At 44.1% G+C, this 24860-nt stretch overlaps 1 protein-coding gene across 3 annotated transcripts in view; it reads left to right on the top strand.

Annotated features, from left to right (window-relative positions):
* BRPF3 (bromodomain and PHD finger containing 3) overlaps positions 1 to 24860 on the top strand; it is a 139453-nt gene that overhangs the window by 52250 nt on the left and 62343 nt on the right. For all 3 annotated transcript variants that reach the window (XM_073561053.1, XM_073561051.1, XM_073561052.1), the window contains 4 exons: positions 979 to 1132; positions 3696 to 3827; positions 4494 to 4622; positions 4696 to 5008. In XM_073561053.1, coding sequence (XP_073417154.1) covers positions 979 to 1132; positions 3696 to 3827; positions 4494 to 4622; positions 4696 to 5008 — 728 coding nt within the window. The remainder of the gene's footprint in view (positions 1 to 978; positions 1133 to 3695; positions 3828 to 4493; positions 4623 to 4695; positions 5009 to 24860) is intronic.

Raw genomic sequence — 24860 nt, 5'->3', positions numbered from 1 at the left:
TGTCTAACAAAACTTCCTTCAGATGTGGGATCTTTCAGATTCGGGACTCTGAACGACCACGAAGAGTCATCATCTCTAAGACTTGATGTGTTTTTTTTTATATCTCTTGATGTCATTACCCACTGTCCTCCTTTCCATCATCTCCACTCACTTTCTCATTTCCTCTTGTTTTCTCCCTTTGTTGCCTTACATTGGTGTTTTTCTGGTCATAGTTTGGAATCTGTGAAAGTCATATCATAGACTTTCTCTAGCTCCTGTATAAAGTTGGCTTTTGTTATGGCTCATAAAAATGCACTTTGGCCATGGACAAGATACCAGAGAGAATTCTTCAAAGACCTCTTCAGCTGGGCATTTATTTTCTTTGGATTTATTTTATAGTGGCATATTCACAAAAAGGAAACCAGTCCAATAAAATGCACTGAATTGAGTTTTTTCTTGTGCTAATCATTGAACCCAGAAGATGGCAATACCGTGGGCCATATTGCCCCGGAGTCGCAACAATAGACAGACTTCTAATGTTTGTACATGCAGGAGTGGAGAAATCTTAGGAGCCCTGCAGCGTTAGGCCAGATTCACATAGCGTTAATGCAGTCCGTTCAACGCATAGCGTTGACAGACTGCGTTAACGTTACTCCCTAGCGCGATCGAGTTATGCTAGCGCAGCCTCTCCATCTGCGCTATCAGTGACGGACCCCCGAACGCTGCAGACCGCATCCGAGGGTCTGTCACAGAATGATGGCACATCGCTAACGCATGCTGATTATGACATGCGTTAGCAATGCGCTCGTCTATAGCAGTGTATCGGTGCGTTAATGCCGCTATGTAACGGATGCGTTAAATGCACCCCCTAAACGCGATATGAACCCAGCCTTAGTGTAAACTATTAAGATTATTCATTATAAATGATTTTGGGTGTGTACATGATATATGAATATTTTTAGTGATTCCAATGTGTAGCGTGTATGTTTTTGTTTTTAGGTTAATTAAGATATCTGGTGGAGTTTGCTTGCAGAAAAAGACTCAGTTCCTCCAACATCTACATAGCTATTGGCTACTGAAACGCCAGTCTAGGAATGGCGCCCCTCTAATCCGACGACTTCACTCTTATACACAGTCCCAAAGAGGAGGACAGGTGAGATGCAGAATTCCTTAAGATTGCTGGTAGTTGTGGTCCTGCTCCATAATAAACCTGATAACTTTTGTCGGTCTGTTTCCTCAACCACAATTATTTGAACCCTTTCCTGAGAAAGAATGTTGTATTAATATCCTGGGAAGCAGTGCTCGGGTGTGGAGGGTATCGGGAGCTAAGCTTTTATTTTTCTCTTTCAATCTTCTTAGAGGACTAACGTTTTTGTTTGTTTTTTTTTTTGAAGGGCATATTGTAGAATGGAATTACATTATTTTCTTTACTATATATAACTAGCTGAAGAGCCCGGCGCTGCCTGGGCATAGTAACTAACTGTGGTTAGTTATAACAAATTATAATTATCCTCCATCCCATAGTCCCGTGCCCATATACCCATCATACATATCCACCATCCCATAGGCCCGTGCCCATATACCCATCATACATATCCTCCATCCCATAGTCCCATGCCCATATATCCATCATAAATATTCTCCATCCCATAGTCCCATGCCCATATACCCATCATACATATTTTCCATCCCATAGTTGAGTACCCATATACCCATCACACATCCTTCATCTCATAGTCCCATGCCCATATACCCATCATACATATCCGCCATTCCATAGTCCCGTGCCCATATACCCGTCATACATATCCTCCATCCCATAGTCCATTGCCCATATACCCATCACACATCCTCCATCCCATAGTCCCATGCCCATATACCCATTATGACATCATCATCACCATGGCAACCGTTATGACATAACCGTCACCATTGCAACCTATTAAGACATCATCATCACCATGGCAACCATTGTGTTAGGGACGGGGAACGCACTAAATATAAATAATAGGAAGTGCGTTCGCCACCCGGGGTCCACCGTGCAGTAGGTGTAACAACCGCTGCTGAGTAATGGCAGACTCGCTATATGGCGGTATACTGCGCTCGGGTTAAACGTCACCCGAGGTGCGCAGAGCGGACTCTGTTAACCTCACAGAGGCGGTTTAGTACAAATAAAGCATAAACGCCGAGCCTGTTAGCTTCACAGGTCTCAGCTGGCATGCACACATGGTATATGGTCACAGGACACGGCCCAAGGCAGAGGTCGGTGTCCGTCTTGACCTACCATGCGTGCGGCGTTGCTACCGCGGACGCCAGTAAGTGCTGCTAACTGCAGCATGGCGGTAACTACTGCTGCTGTATGACAGTGCCGTGAGGCATCACACTATCGGACGCTAGTGTAGCCGTGCGGTATGCACTATGGCGTATGGCTTGCCACTGACTGGCGCTGACTATAACTCTAATTCGCTATCCACATGCGTAATATCAGAGGGAAGGGGTTTTATAATGAGTCAGTCATAAGAATCATACATCTGTCACCATCCACACATAGCAAATATAGTCTATACTAGCGCATGGCCGAGCAGCCATTCGGGCCTTTTATAGCCATGCGCTTCCGGGACCTTCCAGACCTCTGAGATGGGCAAAATGGATCAGGACAAGGACCTGAGCACGTGACCCCCGATCTCCACTGGGAGATCGACTCGTGGGCATGCCCAGTAGCGCGACAAGAGGACTTAGCCTCTGGAGTGGTTTCCTGCAAAGCAGGTTGCGCTACCATTGCTGGTCCAGAGGTGGCAGCAACATCCAGACCCAGAGAGCTGGTCTGAGCAGGGCGCCTGGATCGCCGAGATTGCTGTGTAGGTCCCTGAGCGGTCGGAAAGGAATGGGAGACCGCTGGATGTATGGCTCTGGATTCCCGCTGTGCAGCTGCAGGAATCCGACACCTAACACATTGTGACAGCATTTTCGCCATTGCAACCTATTATGACATTAGCGTCGCCATGGCAACCATTATGACATCATAATGAGGGGTGGGGCTTGACACGCACACACTTTTTCCCCATTATGTAGATAGGGGCAAAATTGTTTGGTGAATTGGAAGGCGCGGGGTTAAAATTTTGCCTCACAACATAGCCTATGACGCTCTCGGGGTCCAGACGTGTGACTGTGCCAAATTTTGTGGCTGTAGCTGCGACGGTGCGGATGCCAATCCCGGACATACACATCCACATTGAGCTTTATATATTAGATTTACTGAGAAATGGGGGGAAAAATGGTTTGTATCGGTGAGAAAAGAGACGCAACAATTTCGTTTTGGGTTCCGTTGTTACTGTATTAAGTGCGTGGTAAAGAGAATTCTTCAGGTCAGTACGATTACAGAGACCTCAATCTATATTTTACTAGTTAAAAAAAAAAAGCTCAAAACTTTGTAGAATATAATGGACCTGTAGTTATTCTTGATACATTTATTATAGTCCTGAAGATGTGTAACACATTTTTACAGGATTTTTATGGGAGATACTTTGGATTATATATTCTGTAATACTTTACTATTGCAGTATATAGTGAAATTGACATTAACTTCTAGAAAGTACAAGATAGTAGCAGCTGAGAACTTTAGTTAGGCACCCCGCCTGCCTTAGTAGCCCATTTCTGTTTCTGTAGTAAGCTGTATTTCTAAGAAATATATGACCTGCCTTTATATTAACCTGCAGAAAGAAAGAAACACTCAGTCGTCATCAGTCAAGGAGGCAATCAAGTACTGGCAAAAACTTCGTCATGACCTTGAGAGGGCCAGATTGCTTACAGAACTTATCCGCAAAAGGGAGAAGCTAAAAAGAGAACAAGTAAGTGAGATTTATTTTCTGTGAAATGAAGTGGCTCACTGAGCCGAAATCTTGAGCCTCTTTATGTTTAATTAGTAAATGAATGATACCTTGGTGATAAGCTGATTGTTCAGATCAGTGCGGCCAAATGTTGACTGTAATGTAATGTGTGCCAGTATGGAAAGTCCGAGTTTAAATTTTTTTTTTAACATGGCATTGTTTAACCCCTTACTGCCATTGGACGTTATAGTACGTCCAATGGCAGTACCCCAGCTTTGATGAGGGCTCCGGTGGTGAGCCCGCATCAAAGCTGGGACATGTCAGCTGTTTTGTCAACACTATCGGGAGAAATGAAATGTATTCCTCCGGTAGCGTTCCACGTTCCCAGCACTAACTAACTGCTGGCCCTAATGCTGAACTGCTGTCAGTTGGTGCCGGCGGTGTGGTTACAGGTATGTCTACAAGCACTTACTTACTAGGACTGCTGGTGATGGGTTGTCGATCATGGCACTGATCATATTTGGTGTCTGAATGTATTGGTGAGGACAGTTGTCATATTTTTCATGGGGGGGCGTCTGGGTACCAACAGAGGTACCAATACTACTTGATAATGTGGTGAGCTGGGTGCATATTTGTTTTTTTTCTTCCAATCTCACTGTGTTGCTTTTTTTTTCTTTTTTTCTTTAGGTAAAGTTACACCAAGCAGCTATGGAGTTGCAGTTGACTCCGTTCAATGTATTCCTCCGAACCACTCTGGACTTGTTACAGGAAAAAGACTCGGCCAACATCTTTAATGAACCTGTTAACCTCAAAGAGGTAAATTTTTATCTCTAGTTGCTAACAAAGATGTGGTTTTAAAGATTTTGTAACAACTCAACTTTTTTCTTAGGTACCAGACTACATGGATTTTGTTCTGCACCCCATGGACTTTTCAACAATGCGCCAAAAACTAGAGTGTCACCAGTACTCCTCCTTTCTAGCTTTTGAGAATGACTTTAATTTAATGGTTTCTAATTGCTTACGTTATAATTCTCGGGATACTGTGTTTCATCAAGCTGCTCTACGTCTTCACCAAATGGGCACAGCAATACTATGTAATGCCAGGCACCAAGCAGAAAGCATCGGCTATGATCCATGCACAATGGCACATCTTCCCGAGAAGCCTCCTACTGATGACTACTATCGATTTTCATGGGAGGAGGGTAAGGCAACTAATTTAATAATTCAAATTTCTGAAGGAATTATAGGAAAAGTATAGAATTTTTTTTTTTTATTAATAGGTTTGCAATGCCTATTGGCTTGCTCTTGATAGAAACAATAAATCCAGCTCTATTCACCCTCCCCTGCTCCCGCAGTTGTTGACTAACTGCATCAGTGATCTCACAGATCCTGCACATTTAAGCAACACATTTCCTGCATGTTTGTCTTTCTGTAGCAACATTTTATAAATAATTAGAAATTATAAATGGCATTTTACTAATACAAAATAAATGGTACATTTTATCCCATTCCTAACATTCGTCAGGTGCATTTGTATGAAACAGACTTAGGAAATAAGCCCGTTCCATACACAGCAGGGGCTGGCTGTAGTTTTCCACCTACACCTGCCTCTAACAGAATTAGTTCCTATCACTGCTATAGAATAATTTAGATGATGCTGTCTGTCTCTGACAGTGTCACTTAAATGGTTCTAATGTGATTTGAGGGTTGTAGATGGGTTACCATGCCAGCCAGGAGCCTACTGGATGCAAATATATACATATACGTACATACATAAAGCGGGTGAAAGAAGTATTGAACATGTCACGAATATATTTCTTAAGGTGTTGTTGACATGATATTCTCATTAGATGTCAGTAACAACCCATTCAATCCACACATGCAAACAAATCCAACCATAGATGTCCATAAATTTAAGTTATGTGTAATAATGGGAAATGACACAGGGAAAAAGTATTGAACATGCTTACTAAAATTTAATTAAAGGGAACCTGTCAGCAGGATTATGCACAGTAACCTATAGACACTATCAGGTTGCTACCGTTATACTTATTAAAATGATACCTCGGTTGATGAAATCCGTCTTGTGGTTGTTGTTTAATCTTTATTTTTCGTTTTGAGTTAATGATGTGCTCGTGCTCCGGAGCGGCCTGTGGGGGTCTTCATGTGTTGTTCTGCTTAGGTATTCACCAGTATGGCTTCTGACAGGTAACTGATCCCTCAGTGACCTGCCCCCCTATGTTACATAGTGAATATTATATATACTGTAAAAAAAAAAAAATCACCTGCAGCAGGCAGGCGGCGGCGCTTGCACTGCCGCATGATCGCATGTGTAATGTGTATTTAATTGTTTTATTTCATGATATAAGTACCATATTTTTCAGATTATAAGTAAGACGCACCCCAAATCGGAGGACCACATGAAGACCCCCCCCCCCCACAGGCCGCCCTGGAGTACGAGCATATCATTGACTCAAAACTGAAAATAAAGATTAAACAACAATCACAAGACAGATTTCATTAGCCAACGTATCATTGTGTAAGGTTCAGCCAGGACCGTAGTTGTGGCCGAGGGACTCAGGGGCAACGGTGTCCTGGCCTCCCCTCACATAGACATGACAGATTTCTGTCAGCATTCCTATAGCGCCATTCTTCTCACCCTCAGGGCTTTCTCCAGGTGACAGAGACACAGTCCAATTCCAACTTTGAGCAAGGAACTTTACTTATTTTTGTTCTCAGACCTTCCAGTACAATTACAGTGTGCACATCAGGTAACACACAATTGGCTTTCTTCTCTTTCCCTATTTTCTCACTGTCGTCATCCAGAACATTCCTGGGACGTCCCATCTCGTTCAGCTTCACAGCATCCTCTCTGTCCGGCTTCACCATCTTTGGGAGCTCCCCTGTCTGTTTTGCCCCAGACAAAAGGGCATCTGCCCACGTAGCAAGCTGCTTCATAATGAGCGATCTGTGTTGCCGTACCGCTGCCAACTGTCTCACTACCATCTGCATTATAGTGCTCGGTACTGCAATGTTCTGCACTGCCGTCATCAGTGGCCCTCAGGCCATGAACGACTGGGCTCGTATCCTTTGTTACGGGGCTACCTGCCCTGTCTGGGCTACCCAGCCCAACTGACTACAATACCAGATGCTCCCTGGCTTAACCACAGTTAGCCCCTCCTATTTTAACTATATACAGGCTCAATATGCGCTCCACCCTCATCTAGTGACCTAACTGGGGTACTACGCTTTCCCTACAATTATAACAGTAAGTTATACATAGCATTTACATACCATAAAAATGCAAAACATCAGACATTACAGTATCATATTTACGGACACCTCCTTGTGACCCTTACAATGGTAATCAGTATAATGGCACCAATCTGACACTGTCTGTAGGTTTCTGTGCACAATCCTTCTGACAAGTTTCCTTTAATAGTAGAAAAGCCTTTGTTGGTGATGACAGCTTCAAGATGCCTCCTGTATGGAGAAACTAGTAGCGTGCATTGCTCAGGTGTGAATTTGGCCCATTCTTCCACAGAAACACTTTTCAAACCCTGAAGTTCCTATGGGCTCCTTCTATGAACTCTGAGCTTTAGATCCTTCCATACATTTTCTATTGGATTCAGGTCAGGTGATTGGCTGGGGCCATTCTAGCAGCGTTATTTTCTTTCTCTGAAACCAATTGAGAGTTTCTGTGGCTGCGTGTTTGGGATCATAGGCTTGCTGCAATGTCCACCCTCGTTTCATCTTCATCATCTTGGTAGATGGCAGCAGATTTGTTTATGTCTCAGTATATTTTTCCATTCATCCTACCTTCAATTATATGAAGTTTGCCGGTGACGTATGCTGGCAAACAGCCTCACACCATGTTGTTCTCACCTCCAAACTTCACTGCTGATGTGATGTTGTTGGGGGTGACATGCAGAGTCTATTGGCATCCAAACATGGAGTGTATTATGGCATCTTCTCATCTGATCAGACTATATTTTCCTGGGAGGTTGAGTGGATTACTTATAGTTCTCTTTGAAATAATGTACCTGCTGTCACGGTCACGTGTGTCTGGACGCAACGAGTACCGCAAGGCGAACCCATATGACACACGTGACCCTGGATACAGCGCCTCCAGTGGGGCGAATTTAAATAATAAGACGTGCAGCTGGATACACCACCTCCATCTGGCGAATTTAGATATTACACGTATATATACAAAAGTCTGGAAACCCCGCCTCCAGTAAGGCGAATTTAAACTGCTGCTCACACCGTTGAGGGAGGGGCCTGTGAAATGGAGGAAAAATACACTCCCTGGTCGTCTTCCTCCAAACAACCAGGAGGGGGCGGCTTCTTAGGTGGAATTAAAGATTTGGCGTAAACCCCGCGGACTATCACACTAGTCTGCTCACCACAGGGACGTACCCCTTCACCTCAGGGAACACCAGGCAGCTCTCTGGGGCACCAACTCCTCCCACCTGCCTGGGTACCTCCGCGTGCATGAGCACATCCCGCTCCCCAGCAGCGACTCTAGGGGCTTCATTGCCAGAGCCGCAATTTTGATTTTCTGGTTGAACCAGAGGGAAGGCCCCAGACCCTGATAATTGCTGTCGCAGCTGCTTCAACACCATGCAGCTCCTCACTCACCTAAGTGAGGCCTAGCGGCAATTGCTCACATGTCTCCACATGGCCAATGCTCACCAGAAAAAAATGTAGGGTTGGTGGTAATGTCACGTTCACGTGTGTCTGGACGCAGCGAGTACCGCAAGGCGAACCCATATGACACACGTGACCCTGAATACAGCGCCTCCAGAGGGGCGAATTTAAATAATAAGACGTGCAGCTGGATACACCGCCTCCAACTGACGAATTTAGATATTACACGTATATATACAAAAGTCTGGAAACCCCGCCTCCAGTAAGGCGAATTTAAATAATAAAGGGGAAATCTGGGTAACAATAACAATGGGGACCCTGCAATAGGGAACGGGGAAGTGGAGACCTCCTGCACTCCCCTTAGCCAGAGTCCCTGCACTCCTAACGTTCCCTATGCCGGTTCCGCACCAGGCGACGCACGCGTACCTTAAAACCCTGACTCGCACTGCACCTAAACCCTCACTAGGTAATAGGTCGGTGCGGAAACTAATCCCACCACTGCACTAAACACACATGAGGGAAAATGACAATACAGGGGGAACACCACTTAGCTTTGCTCTGTTGCTTACGCTCCCCGCAACAGAGCCCACCACCTGCGTGTATCTTCCCCTCCAACAGGATCCATCACCATAACCGGATCCATCACCATAGTGCAGCCTTGGAGCAGAGTCCACCACCAGTTGCAGCTACCCAGTAAACAGAGTCCCAAAGATGAGTCCAGCTTCTGCCAAAAAGTCCAGCATGCTTGAGTCCAGCTTTCAGCAACCAAGTCCAGCATGCCGAGTGCAACTCTCACCATAGTCGCCCCACTCCACCAAGCCATGCAAGACCTTCCTGCTGACACCATAAACTGCGACTCCACCACGCCATGCCAGTCCTTCTTGCAGACCCCATCGTTGGACTCCACCAATCCATGCCAGCACTCCTTGCAGACTCCATAGCTACCACTCATCCCCTCTGGCTGGGCTGCCCAGGACTCTTGTTCAGCTCCATCTTTCACCTAGGCTTACTTGTGAATGACTAACTGAAGACCTATCACCAACAGTGATTGATACACCTGACACTCTTTTATAGAGCCTCACACCTGATTTGTAATTACGTGCACATTAAGCCAAAGAACTAAAGTGCGATACCACTCACCAGCATCGGGGCAACTTAGAATGAACGACACCACGTGTAATAATTATAGTGGCCACTGGGGGCAATCACACCACTTTGGCACACAGCCAAAGGAAAAAAAGTTCACTTGTGCATTTAAACTGTGAGATCCAACCTTGATCATGACACCTGCTATTTGCAGGTCTTTCTGTAGCTCTCTACAGGTGGCCCTTGTGTCTTCGACAAATCTTCTGATAATTCTTTTCACTCCTCTGTCTGAAAAGTTACAGGCAGCACCTGGTCGTGCCCGGTTTATGGTGAAATTATGTTCTATCCACTTCCAGATCATGGTTCCACCGGTGCTCACTAGAACCTTTAGTAGTTTAGAAATTGTTCTGTTACAAATACCATCAGTATGTTTTGTAACAGTAAGGTCTTGAGACAGCTCACTGGTTTTACCCATCATGAGATGTTTCTTGTGTGGCATCTTGATAATGAGACACTTTTGTGAACCAGCTGATACTATTTTCCCTAAGGCTGTGTTCACACACAGCGTTTTTTTTAGCGGTTTTTGCAGCGGTTTTGTCTATAAAACCGCTAAAAATAAGCTTCCAATTAATTTCTATGCATTTTGCACTTTTTGTGCATATTGATGCGTTTTTTACAGCGAAAAAAATGCATCGCGGTAAAAAACAGCAGCATGCTCATTAATTATTTAAGGATTTTTCCGCGTTTCTGGCTTGTTCAATGCGTTTTGAAAACGCTGCGGAAAAAACGCATCAAAAACGCGCAAAAAACGCGGCAAAAACGCGTGGAAAACGCGAAGACAAAAAAGTTGCGGTTTCTGGGAAGGGAGTCAGGTTTTTGAGCAGAAATTTTCTGCAACGTGTGCACTTAGTCTAAGTGGCAGGATTACATTTTAATTACTGGTAGATTTCAGTTGGTGTCATGACTTTCCATGGCTTTTTGCACCTCTTTCTTCACGTGTCCAATACTTTTTGCTTGTGTCATGACTACCTCTTGAAGCTCATCAAGAGAATGCCAAAAGTGTGCAAAGCAGTAATCAAAGCAAAAGGTGGCTACTTTGAAGAACCTAGAATATAAGACATACAGTATTTTCAGCTGTTTCACACTTTTTTGTTAATTATATAATTCCACATGTGTTAATTCATAGTTTTGATGCCTTCAGAGTGAATCTACAATTTTCCTAGTTATGAAAACAAAGAAAACTCTTTGAATGAGAAGGTGTGTCCAAACTTTTGGCCTGTACTGTGTGTGTGTGTGTATATATATATATATATGAGAACAAAAAGGAAATTCAGCAAGAACTCAACAAACCAGGATTGGAGTAAAATGATGCTTTTCTTTATTTCTTCAATAAGGTTAAACAGATGACCCACAAGGATCAGGAACCAGAGTACATGGCAGAAATAAACGCAAATGGGACTATGCGTTTCGGCGACCTAACCGCCTTCTTCGCGGTCCAAATAAAGAAATAAAGAAAAGCATAATTTTACTCCAATCCTGGTTTGCTGAGTTCGTGCTGGATTTCCTTTTTGTTCTCCTATTGAATGATTTACTCCTAATCCAGTCCGTGCAGGAACTTGATCACCAGGTGGGAAAGACCCATGAGTCTCATTGCTGCAGCTGGGCACTGACATACATATATATATATATATATATATATATATATATATATATATATATATATATATATATATATATATATATATATATATAAATATATATATATATACACACACATACAGTGCCTTGCGAAAGTATTCGGCCCCCTGGAACTTTTCAACCTTTTCCCACACATCATGCTTCAAACATAAAGATACCAAATGTAAATTTTTGGTGAAGAACCAACAACAAGTGGGACACAATTGTAAAATTGAACAAAACTTATTGGTTATTTTAAATTTTTGTGGAAATTCAAAAACTGAGAAATGGGGCATGCACTACTATTCGGCCCCTTTAACTTAATACTTTGTTGCGCCAACTTTTGCAGCGATTACAGCTGCAAGTCGCTTGGGGTATGTCTCTATCAGTTTTGTACATCGAGAGATTGAAATTCTTGCCCATTTTTCCTTGGCAAACAGCTCGAGCTCAGTGAGATGGAGATCGTTTGTGAACAGCAGTTTTCAGCTCTTTCCACAGATTCTCGATTGGATTCAGGTCTGGACTTTGACTTGGCCATTCTAACACCTGGATACCTTTATACCTTTATTTGTGAACCATTCCATTGTAGATTTTGCTTTATGTTTGGGATCAGTATCTTGTTGGAAGACAAATCTCTGTCCAAGTCTCAGGCTTTTGCAGACTCCTACAGGTTTTCTTCAAGAATGGTCCTGTATTTGGCTCCATCCACCTTCCCATCAATTTTAACCATCTTCCCTGTCCCTGCTGAAGAAAAGCAGGCCCAAACCATGATGCTGCCACCACCGTGTTTGACAGTGGGGATGGTGTGTTCAGGGTGATGAGCTGTGGCATTGTTGCCAAAAATTTCCATTTTGGTTTCATCTGACCAGAGCACCTTCTTCCACATGTTTGGTGTGTCTCCAGGTGGCTTGTTGCAAACTTTAAGCGACACTTTTTATGGATATCTTTGAGAAATGGCTTTCTTCTTCCACTCTTCCATAAAGGCCAGATTTGTGCAGTGTATGACTGATGTCCTATGGACAGACTGACCCACCTCTGCTGTAGATCTCTGCAGTTCATCCAGAGTGATCATGGGCCTCTTGGCTGCATCTCTGATCAGTCTTCTCCTTGTTTGAGATGAAAGTTTAGAGGGACGGCCGGGTCTTGGTAGATTTGCAGTGGTATGATACTCCTTCCATTTCAATGTGATCCCTTGCACAGTGCTCCTTGGGATGTTTAAAGTTTTGGAAATCATTTTGTATCCAAATCCGGCTTTAAACTTCCCCACAACAGTATCACGGACCTGCCTGTTGTGTTCCTTGGTCTTCATGATGCTCTCTGTGCTTCAAACAGAAGCCTTAGACTAGCACAGAGCAGGTGCATTTATAGGGAGACTTGATTACACACAGATGGATTATATTTATCATAATTAGTCATTTAGGACATTAGATCATTCAGAGAGCCTCAATGAACATCTGGAGTGAGTTTGCTGCACTGAAAGTAAAGGGGACGAATAATATTGCATGCCCCACTTTTTCAGTTTTTGAATTTCCACAAAAATGTAACCCCTTCCTTACCGATGACGGAATAGTACGTCATCGGTAAGGATCCCCGCTTTGAGGTGGGCTTCGGCGGTGAGCCCACCTCAAAGCCGCGACATGTCAGCTGTTATGAACAGCTGACATGTGCTCGCAATAGGCGCGAGCGGAATCGCTGTCCGCCCTCGCCTATTAGCTAGTTAAATCCTGCTGTCAAAGCTGACAGCGGGCATTTAAATAGCATTTCCGGCCGCCGGGCCAGAAATGAGCTCATCGCCGACCCCCGTCACGTGATCAGGGGTCGGCGTCACGTTGTCTGGACACACACAGGTCTCATAGAGACCTCTATGGTTGTTCCAGGCAGATGGCTTTGAGCGTCGCCAGGTGGTCGGCGCTCAAAGCACAGCAGTAAATCTGCTACATACTGTATGGGCGATCTGCTCATCGTCCATATTTAGCAGAGCCGATCAGGTTGTGCATTCCAAATGTAAAAAAAATGTTTAAAAATAAAAAAATAAAAAAAACTAAAAGTTCAATTCACCCCCCTTTCGCCTCAATCAAAATAAAACAATAAAAAAAAAATCCCACATACACATATTAGGTATCGCCACGTTCAGAATCATCCGATCTATCAATAAAATAAAAGCATTAACTCGATCGCTAAACGGCATAGCGAGAAAAAGATTCATAACGCCAGAATTATTTTTTTTGGTTGTCGCGACATTGCATTAAAATGCAATAACGGGCGATCAAAAGAACGTATTTGCATATAAGTGGTATCATTGAAAACGTCAGCTTGGCACGCAAAAAATAAGCCCTTACCCGACCCCAGATCACGAAAAATGGAGACTCTATGGGTCTCAGAAAATTGCGCAATTTTTTTTTTTTTTTTTTAGCAAACTTTGGAATTTTTTTTCACCACTTAGATAAAAGAGAAGATAGACATGTTTGGTGTCTATGAACTCGTGAACCTAGCAAAAAAGCCAATCAAAAAACAAGTGTGGGATTGCACTTTTTTTTGCAATTTCACTGCGCTTGGAATTTTTTTCCCGTTTTCGAGTACACGACATGGTAAAACCAATGATGTCGTTTAAAAGTACAACTAGTCCCACAAAAAATAAGCCCTCACATGACCATATTGATAGAAAAATAAAGTTATGGCTCTGGTAAGAAGGGGAGCGAAAAATCGAAAAAAGCTCCGGGAGTGAAGGGGTTAAAATAACCAATAAATTTCGTTCAGCTTCACAGTTGTGTCCCACTTGTTGTTGGTTCTTCACCAAAAATTTACATTTGGCATCTTTTTGTTTGAAGCATGATGTGTGGGGAAAAGGTTGAAAAGTTCCAGGGGACCGAATACTTTCACAAGGCACGACGTGTGTATATATTTTTATATATACAGTACAGGCCAAAAGTTTGGACACACCTTCTCATTCAAAGAGTTTTCTTTATTTTCATGACTATGAAAATTGTAAGATTCACTCTGAAGGCATCAAAACTATGAATTATCACATGTGGAATTATATAATTAACAAAAAAGTGTGAAACAACTGAAAATATGTCTTAAATTCTAGGTTCTTCAAATTAGCCACCTTTTGCTTTGATTACTGCTTTGCACACTCTTGGCATTCTCTTGATGAGCTTCAAGAGGTAGTCACCGGAAATGGTCTTCCAACAGTCTTGAAGGAGTTCCCAGAGATGCTTATCACTTGTTGGCCCTTTTGCCTTCACTCTGTGGTCCAGCTCACCCCAACCCATCTCGATTGGGTTCAGGTCTGGTGACACTGGAGGCCAGGTCATCTGGCGTAGCACCCCATCATTCCAAAAACAATTAGATACATAGTGAATGGTAACAATACAAACTATAGCTCCCCAAACAAAAAGCAAGCCCCCAGCCCTGCAAACACACACACACTTCATCAACTGTAAAATGAAAGTTTAAGTAGTAATACAAATAAGGTTTTTTTTTTTTGTTTACAAAATTCAGATATTTTTTTTAATCCCCAGAACTTTTTATATATTATATACAACTGTAAAGGATATTGTTGTACATAATACAGTAGACTGTATAACAGTCTGTAGTTTTGCATAGCACCGTTAATTTTACCATATTATGTACTGAAAAAAGGAAAGACGTTTCCAAGTTAAGTGAAATGGTGAAAAGAAAAACAAAAAATGTACTGTAATGCCTGTTCAAAGTGCAGTATACAATATATATGTTAAACATTTATGCTTTGTATTGCCGTATTCATGTTGCTAATGCGTTTTTACTGCACATTGAATACACACTGCACCTTTTTTTTCCCCCCACTAAAGCGCAAATTAATAACTGTGCCTAGTCGTGAATCTGTTAAATGGGTTGTCCAGTTAGGGGAACGATGTTGTTGTTTTTTTTTTTTTTTAAGAGGTGTTTTAAAATTAAAATCTATACTGTCAAGCAGTGTGAAAAATGCTGTGTATGACAGGTTGGCTGCCTGGCTAACTTCAGTGGCGGAGACCTCATCCTTCTCGATCAATGATTTAGCCCCAACAGTAAAGGTATATAAGCAGGGCTGACAGTTTTGTATTTTCCTGGACTGCTTATCAAAAAATCAATTACAGCCAATCTATGTATTTCTAGACACAATGGAAAACCATCATAGGGTATGTGCCCATGTTTGGTATTTACAGAAGAAAAATCTGCCCTATTTTTACAGACTGTCTATGTGATGGTTGGCAAGCTAACTGCCCACTGTATGAGTCAGGGGAATATACAGCTCTGGCAAAAATTAAGAGACCACTGCAAAATTTTCAGTTTGTCTGACTTCTCTACAGGTATATTTTTGAGTAAAATGTAAATTGCTCTTTTATTCTATAAACTTCTGACAACATGTCTCCGAATTTCCAAGCACTAAATTTTGTATTTATTTTCAGAAAATGAGAAATGGTCAAAAGAATAAAAATGCAGTGCTTGCAGACCTCAAATAATGCTAAGAAAACAAGTTCATAATCATTTAGAAACAACAATACTAATGTTTTAACTCAGGAAGAGTTCAGAAATCAATATTTTGTGGAATAACCACGATTTTTAATCACAGCTTTCATGCGTCTTGACATTCTTTCCACCAGTCCTTCACACTGCTTTTGGGTGACATTAGGCCACTCCTGGTAAAAAAATGTAAGCAGTTCTTTGTTTGATGGCTTGTGACTATCCTTTGTCCTCTTAATTACATTCCAGAGGTTTTCAATGGGGTTCAGGTCTGGAGATTGGGCTGGCCATGATAGGGATTTGACGTGGTGGTCCTTCATCCACACATTGATATTGACCTAGCTGTGTGGCATGACGCATAATCCTGCTGGTAAAACCAGTCCTCAGAGTTGGGGAACATTGCCTGAGCAGAAGGAATCAACTGGTTTTTCCAGGATAACCTTGTATGCGGTTTTATTCATACGTCCTTCACAAAGATTAACCTTCCCGCTTCCAGCCTTGCTGAAGCATCCCCAGATCATCACTGATCCTCCACCAAATTTCACAGTGGATGCAATACACTGTGGCTTGTACACCTCTTCAGGTTTCCGTCTAACCATTAGACGACCAGGTGTTGGACAAAGCTGAAAATTACTCCAGTCCTCTATGGTCCAATCCTTATGGTCTTTGGCAAACTTAAGCCTGGCTCTCCTTTGCTTTTCATTAATAAAAGGCTTTTTTCTACCTTTACATGACTTGAGCCCTGCTAATGTAGACGTCAGGTATCCAGGAGCCCCGGTTCCTGGATACCCGCTGTTTGTGTTGACTTGTGTATTTACTTGAATAAAAAAATATTTTAAGACAAATAAAATGATTAAAAAACAAAAAAAAAAATTATTTTTTCGTTCCTGTTACTTTTGGGATGTTACTAGCACTTGTTTTTCCATCCAGCTTGTCCTATTGCAAGAGGATTGTGAACACCACAGCAAGGTTTTTTATACTTTCCTTCGTTAAATAAGATTTGGTTCAGGTGATCACCTAATCAGAAGCACATTAAGGAGAATGAGGTGTACTCTGGTTGCAATTCAACTGACACTGGAATGGAATGGCTGTCAGACTTGTAGAGAAGCTGATTTTTATAAAACTGTGCGGTGGTCTCTTAATTTTTGCCAGAGCTGTTTTTCAATTTAAAACACATCCAATAAGATGTTATCTAAGGGACAATTAACCTTCATTCTGAATTATCCCAAAACGTTATTTTTCTTTCTGGTGCTTGATGGTACCCATTATATTCACTTCCTGAGGCTTTTCTACAGTCGACTGATTCATTAATGAAACAATAGCTTGCTTGGCCCATATTTAGAATTAATATTTAAGTGATACTCGCGCTATGAATCAATGGAGAATAAAATATATATATATATATATATATATATATATTTACCTGTAGGATCAAGGCAATAAACTCATAAGCATTAGATGTTAGAGGGTACTGAGTATTGATGGATCAAACTACAAAAAGACAAAACAAAGCATAAGTTTTAAATCTGAAAATGCAAAGTCATTAAAAAAAAAAAAGTGTGACGTGTCCGGGTTAGACTCTAGTGACTAAGAGCATGGTCGGTATTGCGTTCTAATAGTTAATTAAAGCACCTATCATATAACTATACAGACATACTGTAAATAAAAACAGAAACAAACACACTGGGGGAACCATAAAGTGCTATATATGTACCTTGCACATACCCCCACTGTGACTATTACCTCTGAATAGGAGTGCAGTGGGAAACACCCGGTGGTTCACTAATGTGAACAGACTTTTAAGCAGTAGATTCACCGCTGTGAGCGGACTTTTAAGCAATAGAAGCCAGTGGCATGTACTTGCTAATCATTTAGGAAGTCTCTCAATTAGTAGATAAAAACTAACTATTGTGAGAATCATATGGGAATAGTGGATGAGGGCAGGTATATCTCACCCAGATTCCTTTCCTATGTGGCCTAGTCTGGTCAGTATCGCACCTGCTTACTAATGGATAATGGGAGGTGGATATAAAAGGATGCAAGGTGGTTGTGTGAGTGTCTCAGCCTGGGAACACAGAGAGCCTGTCTGTGTGAGAGACACACGTGAGTGGAAGCAGTGCCCACTGCAACTGTGGTTTGGCTGGACGGGAGAAGCCCGCCAGTTGGTAGTTAGGTTGTCCATTGTTTAGTTAGTGCCGGACAGGCAAGGATTTGTTTTATGTTTTATTTTCTTTTGCATTGCTTTCACCGTTAATAAACCTGACCCAGTGTCAGTTATACCCGGACCCCGGCTGTGCGCCTGAGTTTCATGCTGAACGCACGTGACCTTTGACCCCAGCAAAGGCGATCCCGGAGTGTTTTATCACATTGTGGTGGAGAACGCGGGCATCACGTTGCAAGCATGAGCATGGAGGACGTGGTGAAAGCGCTGGTACAGTCCACCGCTGTCCAGCAAGAAGCTAATCGGGTGATGATGGCCCAGCTGAAGGAGTTGGTGGACATGACAGCTACCGATCGTTCGCTTCTCCAGCAGGTGGCGCAGCGCCTGGCAAGACTACATGAGGGTAACCTGGAAGCCGAGTCGAGAGTGATTCACGTGAGTCGGTACTGGCAGAAGATGACGACCAAAGATGACGTCGAGGCATACCTGACCACGTTTGAACGGACGGCGGTACGAGAAAAATGGCCGAAGGCACTGTGGGCCGGCCTGATTGCCCCGTTTCTTTCCGGTGAGGCCCAAAAGGCTTATTATGACTTAGAGTCTGAAGCCGCGCAGGACTTTGACAAATTGAAAGCCGAGATCTTGGCCCGGCTGGGAGTGACGACCGCTGTCCGTGCACAGAGAGTGCATCAATGGACTTATCAGCCGGATAAACCACCGCGGTCACAGATGTTCGACCTGGTCCACGTGACGAAGAAGTGGCTACAACCCGAGGTGCTGACAGCGCCAGAGATAATCCAGAGAGTCGTCATGGACAAGTACCTGAGAGCTCTACCGCCAGCCCTGAGGAAGTGGGTAAGCCATGGAAATCCTACGACGGCAGATCAACTGGTGGATCTGGTTGAACGTTACTCCGTGGCGGAAGGACTCCGAGACGACGTTACCCCACCTCGTTCTTAATCATCTCCACGTGGAACCGGTAAGACTGTTCCAGGGAGTAGGGGAGATGGAAAAATCCCTAAGACAGTGGGGGAGGAAAATGGGACTGCCCGCACTGCGAGGCCGAGAGTAACGAACTATGGTCTAAGCAAGGGGCCCGTTAAGTGTTTCCACTGCCAAAAGATGGGACATATTGCTGCGAACTGTCCGGTCACTACTGAACCCATGCAGTGCGACGTCACAGACTCTAAAAACCGCATGTCTATGGTTGCACGGGTAGTGAGTGTGAATGCCGGTCAAAAGGATGCGGGAAAACACTTGTGCGAGTTAACTGTTGATGGCAAAAAGGTGGTGGCATTGTTAGAATCGGGAAGTGTGGTGACTCTGGTGAAGGCCAGTCTGGTGTCAACCCCGAATGGACCATCAGACAAATTTTCTGTAACGTGTGTGCATGGAGACACCTGTTCGTACCTCACCACGGTCATATGCATTACTACTTCCTATGGGTCTGTGCAACATAAAGTGGGACTCGTCCCGGCGTTATTGCATGATGTTATCCTGGGCCGGGATTTTCCCCACTTCTGGCAATTGTGGGAGAATCAGTTGATGCTCTCGGGTAATAGTGTACATGATTCTTCTCCCAGGGAGTGTGTGGGTCCCGAACCCCTGGAAGAGGTCTCCCCGGAAGACTCGGGGGAAGGGTCTGCGGGAAATGACCTGCCGTTCCCGTTTTCAGTCATGGCGGGTGATACGGAGGAGACCGGGGAAGAGGAGGAGGCCGACAGCCGTCCACCTCCCCGTTTGCCGGATTTAGAAGTTCAGAAAGATGACTTCCAAAGCGAGCAAATAAAGGATCCTACCCTTTCTCAGGCTAGGACAAATGTAAAAGTGATAAATGGGGTACCCGTAGAACCTGGCTCTAGGCTGGCATATCCTTACATGGTTCTGGAGAATGATTAACTCTATCAGATAGAGAAAAAGGGCGAAGATACGGTGCAACTATTAGTCGTGCCAAACCCTACCGGCGGCAGGTGCTGGACCTGGCCCACGGACATGTGATGGGAGGTCACCTGGGAGTCCAGAAAACCACCGAAAGGATATTACACTGTTTTGTTTGGCCAGGCATGCATCACGATATTCGAGTATATTGTGAGTCTTGTCCTGACTGCCAAGCCTCTGCACCTAAGCCCCGGTTCTGTAGCCCTTTGGTACCCCTACCTATTATTGAAGTCCCGTTTGAGAGGATTGGGATGGATTTAGTTGGGCCCCTTCCACGGTCTGCACGTGGACACCAACATATCCTGGTCATCTTGGATTATGCCACTCGTTACCCGGAGGCCATCCCTTTGCGTAACACGGCCACCAAGATGATTGCCAAGGAACTGGTGCATGTGTTTAGTCGGGTCGGTATACCAAAACAGAAACTCACCGACCAGGGGACCCCCTTTATGTCCAGGATAATGAAGGAGCTCTGCCGTTTGTTACAAATCGAACCGTTACGCACATCCGTGTATCACCCTCAAACAGACGGGTTGGTCGAACGGTTCAATAAAACTCTGAAGCAGATGCTGAGAAAGGTGATAGACAAGGATGGGAAGAACTGGGACTATTTACTTCCGTATTTGCTTTTTGCCATCAGGGAAGTACCCCAGTCTTCCACGGGATTCTCGCCTTTCGAGTTATTGTACGCCCGACGTCCTCGCGGACTGTTAGACGTTGCAAAAGAAACCTGGGAGGGTCAGGTCACTCCGTTTAAAACGGTGATAGATCACGTCACACAGATGCAGGGCCGTATTGCGGCTGTTATGCCTATCGTCAAAGAACACATGATGCACGCTCAAGGAGCCCAAAAAAGAATCTATGATAGGGACGCCAAGATCCATACGTTTGCACTCGGAGATAGGGTGTTGATCCTGGTCCCCACGGTGGACAGTAAGTTCCTGGCAAAGTGGCAGGGCCCCTTTGAGATCAAGGAAAGAGTTGGTGAAGTAAACTACAAAGTATACCAGGCAGGTAAACGGAAACCTGAACAGATTTATCATGTAAATCTGATAAAGCCCTGGAAGGATCGGTCTGCCTTGTCAGCGGAGCTGGCCCGTCCTGTCTGCTCGCATGCCGTACCGGAGGTACGGGTTGCAGAGACTCTCTCGGAGCGGCAAAAGACGGAAGTCAGGCAGTTTCTACTTCACAACCAAAAGTTTTTCTCAGAAAAACCCGGGCAGACTATGCTAATGAAACATGACATCTTATCGGAACCTGGTGTCACAGTTCACGTAAAGCCCTACCGAATCCCGGAAGCGTGCCGTGAAGCCGTTTCCCGAGAAGTGAAGGCAATGTTAGAGTTAGGAGTCATTGAGGAATCGCACAGTGCGTGGTCCAGCCCGATTGTGCTAATTCCTAAACCGGACGGCACCATCCGGTTCTGCAATGACTTCAGGAAACTGAATGCGGTCTCAAAATTTGATGCCTACCCTATGCCCCGGGTCGACGAGTTAATAGATCGGTTAGGAAAAGCCCGGTATATTACGACCCTAGACCTAACAAAGGGCTATTGGCAGGTCCCTCTGGCTGAGGCTGCCAGAGAAAAGACGGCATTTGCTACGCCGGAAGGTTTATTTCAGTATGTGTATATGCCGTTTGGACGGCACGGGGCAGTGGCGACCTTCCAGAGACTGATGGATCGAGTCTTGAGGCCACATAGGTGGTATGCTTCGGCCTATTTGGATGACATTGTCATTTACAGCTTGGACTGGGAGACTCATCTCCAGAAAGTACAAGCTGTGATTGACGACCTGTGGGAGGCAGGTCTAACCGCGAACCCCAAGAAATGTCACATCGGGCTAGAAGAAGCCCGGTATTTGGGGTATGTAATTGGGAGGGGTGTTGTTAAACCCCAGGTTGATAAGATTCAGGCGGTTCAGGACTGGCCACAACCTGTCAACAAGAAGCAGGTGCAAGCCTTCCTGGGGATCGCCGGCTATTATCGCCGTTCATACCCAATTTTGCAGCCATCGCTACCCCCTGACGGATCTTACAAAAGGGAAAGACTCCGTCATGATTAAATGGAGTTTAGCGGCTGAAGAAGCCTTCCATAGCCTAAAACGGGCACTTTGCTCTCAGCCCGTACTGGTGACTCCGGACTTCCGCAGCGAGTTTGTGGTACAAACGGATGCCTCTGATACTGGTATCGGGGCCGTACTCTCACAAGTGAGGGACGGAGGGGAACATCCAGTCCTCTATCTCAGCAGGAAGCTGAATAAACACGAGCAAAGGTATGCCGTCGTAGAAAAAGAGTGCCTCGCCATTAAGTGGGCTCTAGAGGCCCTCAAATATTACCTGGTGGGCCGAAAGTTCAAGCTGATCACTGACCATGCCCCTCTCAAGTGGATGCACTTGAACAAGGAACGGAATAACCGGGTGACCCGGTGGTTCCTTGCCCTACAGGCCTACACTTTTACGGTGGAGCACCGCCCAGGGGTACAGATGGGAAATGCAGATGCCCTGTCCCGAGTGCACTGTTTGGCGGGTGTCATTGCTCGACCGGAGTGGTCTGAGCAGAAGGGGGGGATATGTGAGAATCATATGGGAATAGTGGATGAGGGCAGGTATATCTCACCCAGATTCCTTTCCTAAGTGGCCTAGTCTGGTCAGTATCGCACCTGCTTACTAATGGATAATGGGAGGTGGATATAAAAGGATGCAAGGTGGTTGTGTGAGTGTCTCAGCCTGGGAACACAGAGAGCCTGTCTGTGAGAGACACACGTGAGTGGAAGCAGTGCCCACTGCAACTGTGGTTTGGCTGGACGGGAGAAGCCCGCCAGTTGGTAGTTAGGTTGTCCATTGTTTAGTTAGTGCCGGACAGGCAAGGATTTGTTTTATGTTTTATTTCCTTTTGCATTGCTTTCACCATTAATAAACCTGACCCAGTGTCAGTTATACCCGGACCCCGGCTGTGCGCCTGAGTTTCATGCTGAACGCACGTGACCTTTGACCCCAGCAAAGGCGATCCCGGAGTGTTTTATCACACTATGCAGACATAAATAAAAACAGAAACAAACACACTGGGGGAACCATAAAGTGCTATAAATGTACCTTGCACATACCCCCACTGTGACTATTACCTCTGATTAGGAGTGCAGTGGGAAACGCCCGATGGTTCACTAATGTGAACAGACTTTTAAACAGGAAGGAATCCGTGCTATTCCGAAACTAGTTGGAATTTTGGCTCAAGCAGCACTCTTGTTATCAGACATCACGTGATTGAGCGCCTCTCGTGATCTGGATTATCATCGCAGGTCCTGCCAGATTCACACCACGCTGACCGCGGGTGTCTACAATCTATAATGCGGCTGGTATGCTGACCGCCGTTGGACTGTGTCTACTTTGGTGAGCGATCATTTGTGCTCTTTTCCTTGCTCTCACGCCATTCACGCGGGATCTATCACCATCGGAGAATTATCGGACGTTTGCCAGCACCTGGAGCCTGTTACCGTCCGGAACAGAGCTCGGTGTTTTATTTGGTTTTTTTTTTTTTCTACTGATTGAGAGACTTCCTAAACGATTAGCAAGTATATGCCACTGGCTTCTACCTCTCAAAAGCAAAAGTCCACTCACAGCGGTGAATCTACTGTATAAAAGTCTGTTCACATTAGTGAACCATCGGGCGTTTCCCACTGCACTCCTATTCTGAGGTAATAGTCACAGTGGGGGTATGTGCAAGGTACATTTATAGCACTTTATGGTTCCCCCAGTGTGTTTGTTTCTGTTTTTATTTATGTCTGCATAGTTAGTTTTTATCTACTAATTGAGAGACTTCCTAAATGATTAGTAAGTATATGCCACTGGCGTCTATTGCTTAAAAGTCCGCTCACAGCGGTGAATCTACTGCTTAAAAGTCTGTTCACATTAGTGAACCACCGGGCGTTTCCCACTGCACTCCTATTCAGAGGTAATAGTCACAGTGGGGGTATGTGTAAGGTACATATATAGCACTTTATGGTTCCCCCAGTGTGTTTGTTTCTGTTTTTATTTATGTCTGCATAGTTAGTTTTTATCTACTAATTGAGAGACTTCCTAAATGATTATTAAGTATATGCCACTGGCGTCTATTGCTTAAAAGTCCGCTCACAGCGGTGAATCTACTGCTTAAAAGTCTGTTCACATTAGTGAACCACCGGGTGTTTCCCACTGCACTCCTATTCAGAGGTAATAGTCACAGTGGGGGTATGTGCAAGGTACATTTATAGCACTTTATGGTTCCCCCAGTGTGTTTGTTTCTGTTTTTATTTATGTCTGCATAGTTAGTTTTTATCTACTAATTGAGAGACTTCCTAAATGATTAGTAAGTATATGCCACTGGCGTCTATTGCTTAAAAGTCCACTCACAGCGGTGAATCTACTGTTTAAAAGTCTGTTCACATTAGTGAACCATCGGGCGTTTCCCACTGCACTCCTATTCAGAGGTAATAGTCACAGTGGGGGTATGTGCAAGGTACATTTATAGCACTTTATGGTTCCCCCAGTGTGTTTGTTTCTGTTTTTATTTATGTCTGCATAGTTAGTTTTTATCTACTAATTGAGAGACTTCCTAAATGATTAGTAAGTATATGCCACTGGCGTCTATTGCTTAAAAGTCCGCTCACAGCGGTGAATCTACTGCTTAAAAGTCTGTTCACATTAGTGAACCACCGGGCGTTTCCCACTGCACTCCTATTCAGAGGTAATAGTCACAGTGGGGGTATGTGCAAGGTACATATATAGCACTTTATGGTTCCCCCAGTGTGTTTGTTTCTGTTTTTATTTATGTCTGTATAGTTATATGATAGGTGTTTTTAATTAACTATTAGAATTTGCGGTTTTAGAATCGGAAACATTTTACAATCTAATATTCCCAGTGCTAAATTGTATCATTTGCCATATGCTAATTATACAAGGAGCTGTGGAATCCGAAGAGTGCTAGTGTCTTTGTGTCTCCGTCCCTGTGCTTTTTTCTTCACACGGTATGAATAGTATTAGTAAAGTGACAACACGTGCGGTATTGTAGTAACTTGCTATGTTCT

Source organism: Dendrobates tinctorius, unplaced genomic scaffold (assembly GCF_039654945.1).
Source record: "Dendrobates tinctorius isolate UK_male_01 unplaced genomic scaffold, ASM3965494v1 ptg000312l, whole genome shotgun sequence".
NCBI lineage: Eukaryota > Metazoa > Chordata > Amphibia > Anura > Dendrobatidae > Dendrobates > Dendrobates tinctorius.
The sequence above is the reverse complement of the archived record's forward strand: the minus strand, read 5'-3'. Positions and strand labels throughout refer to the sequence as shown.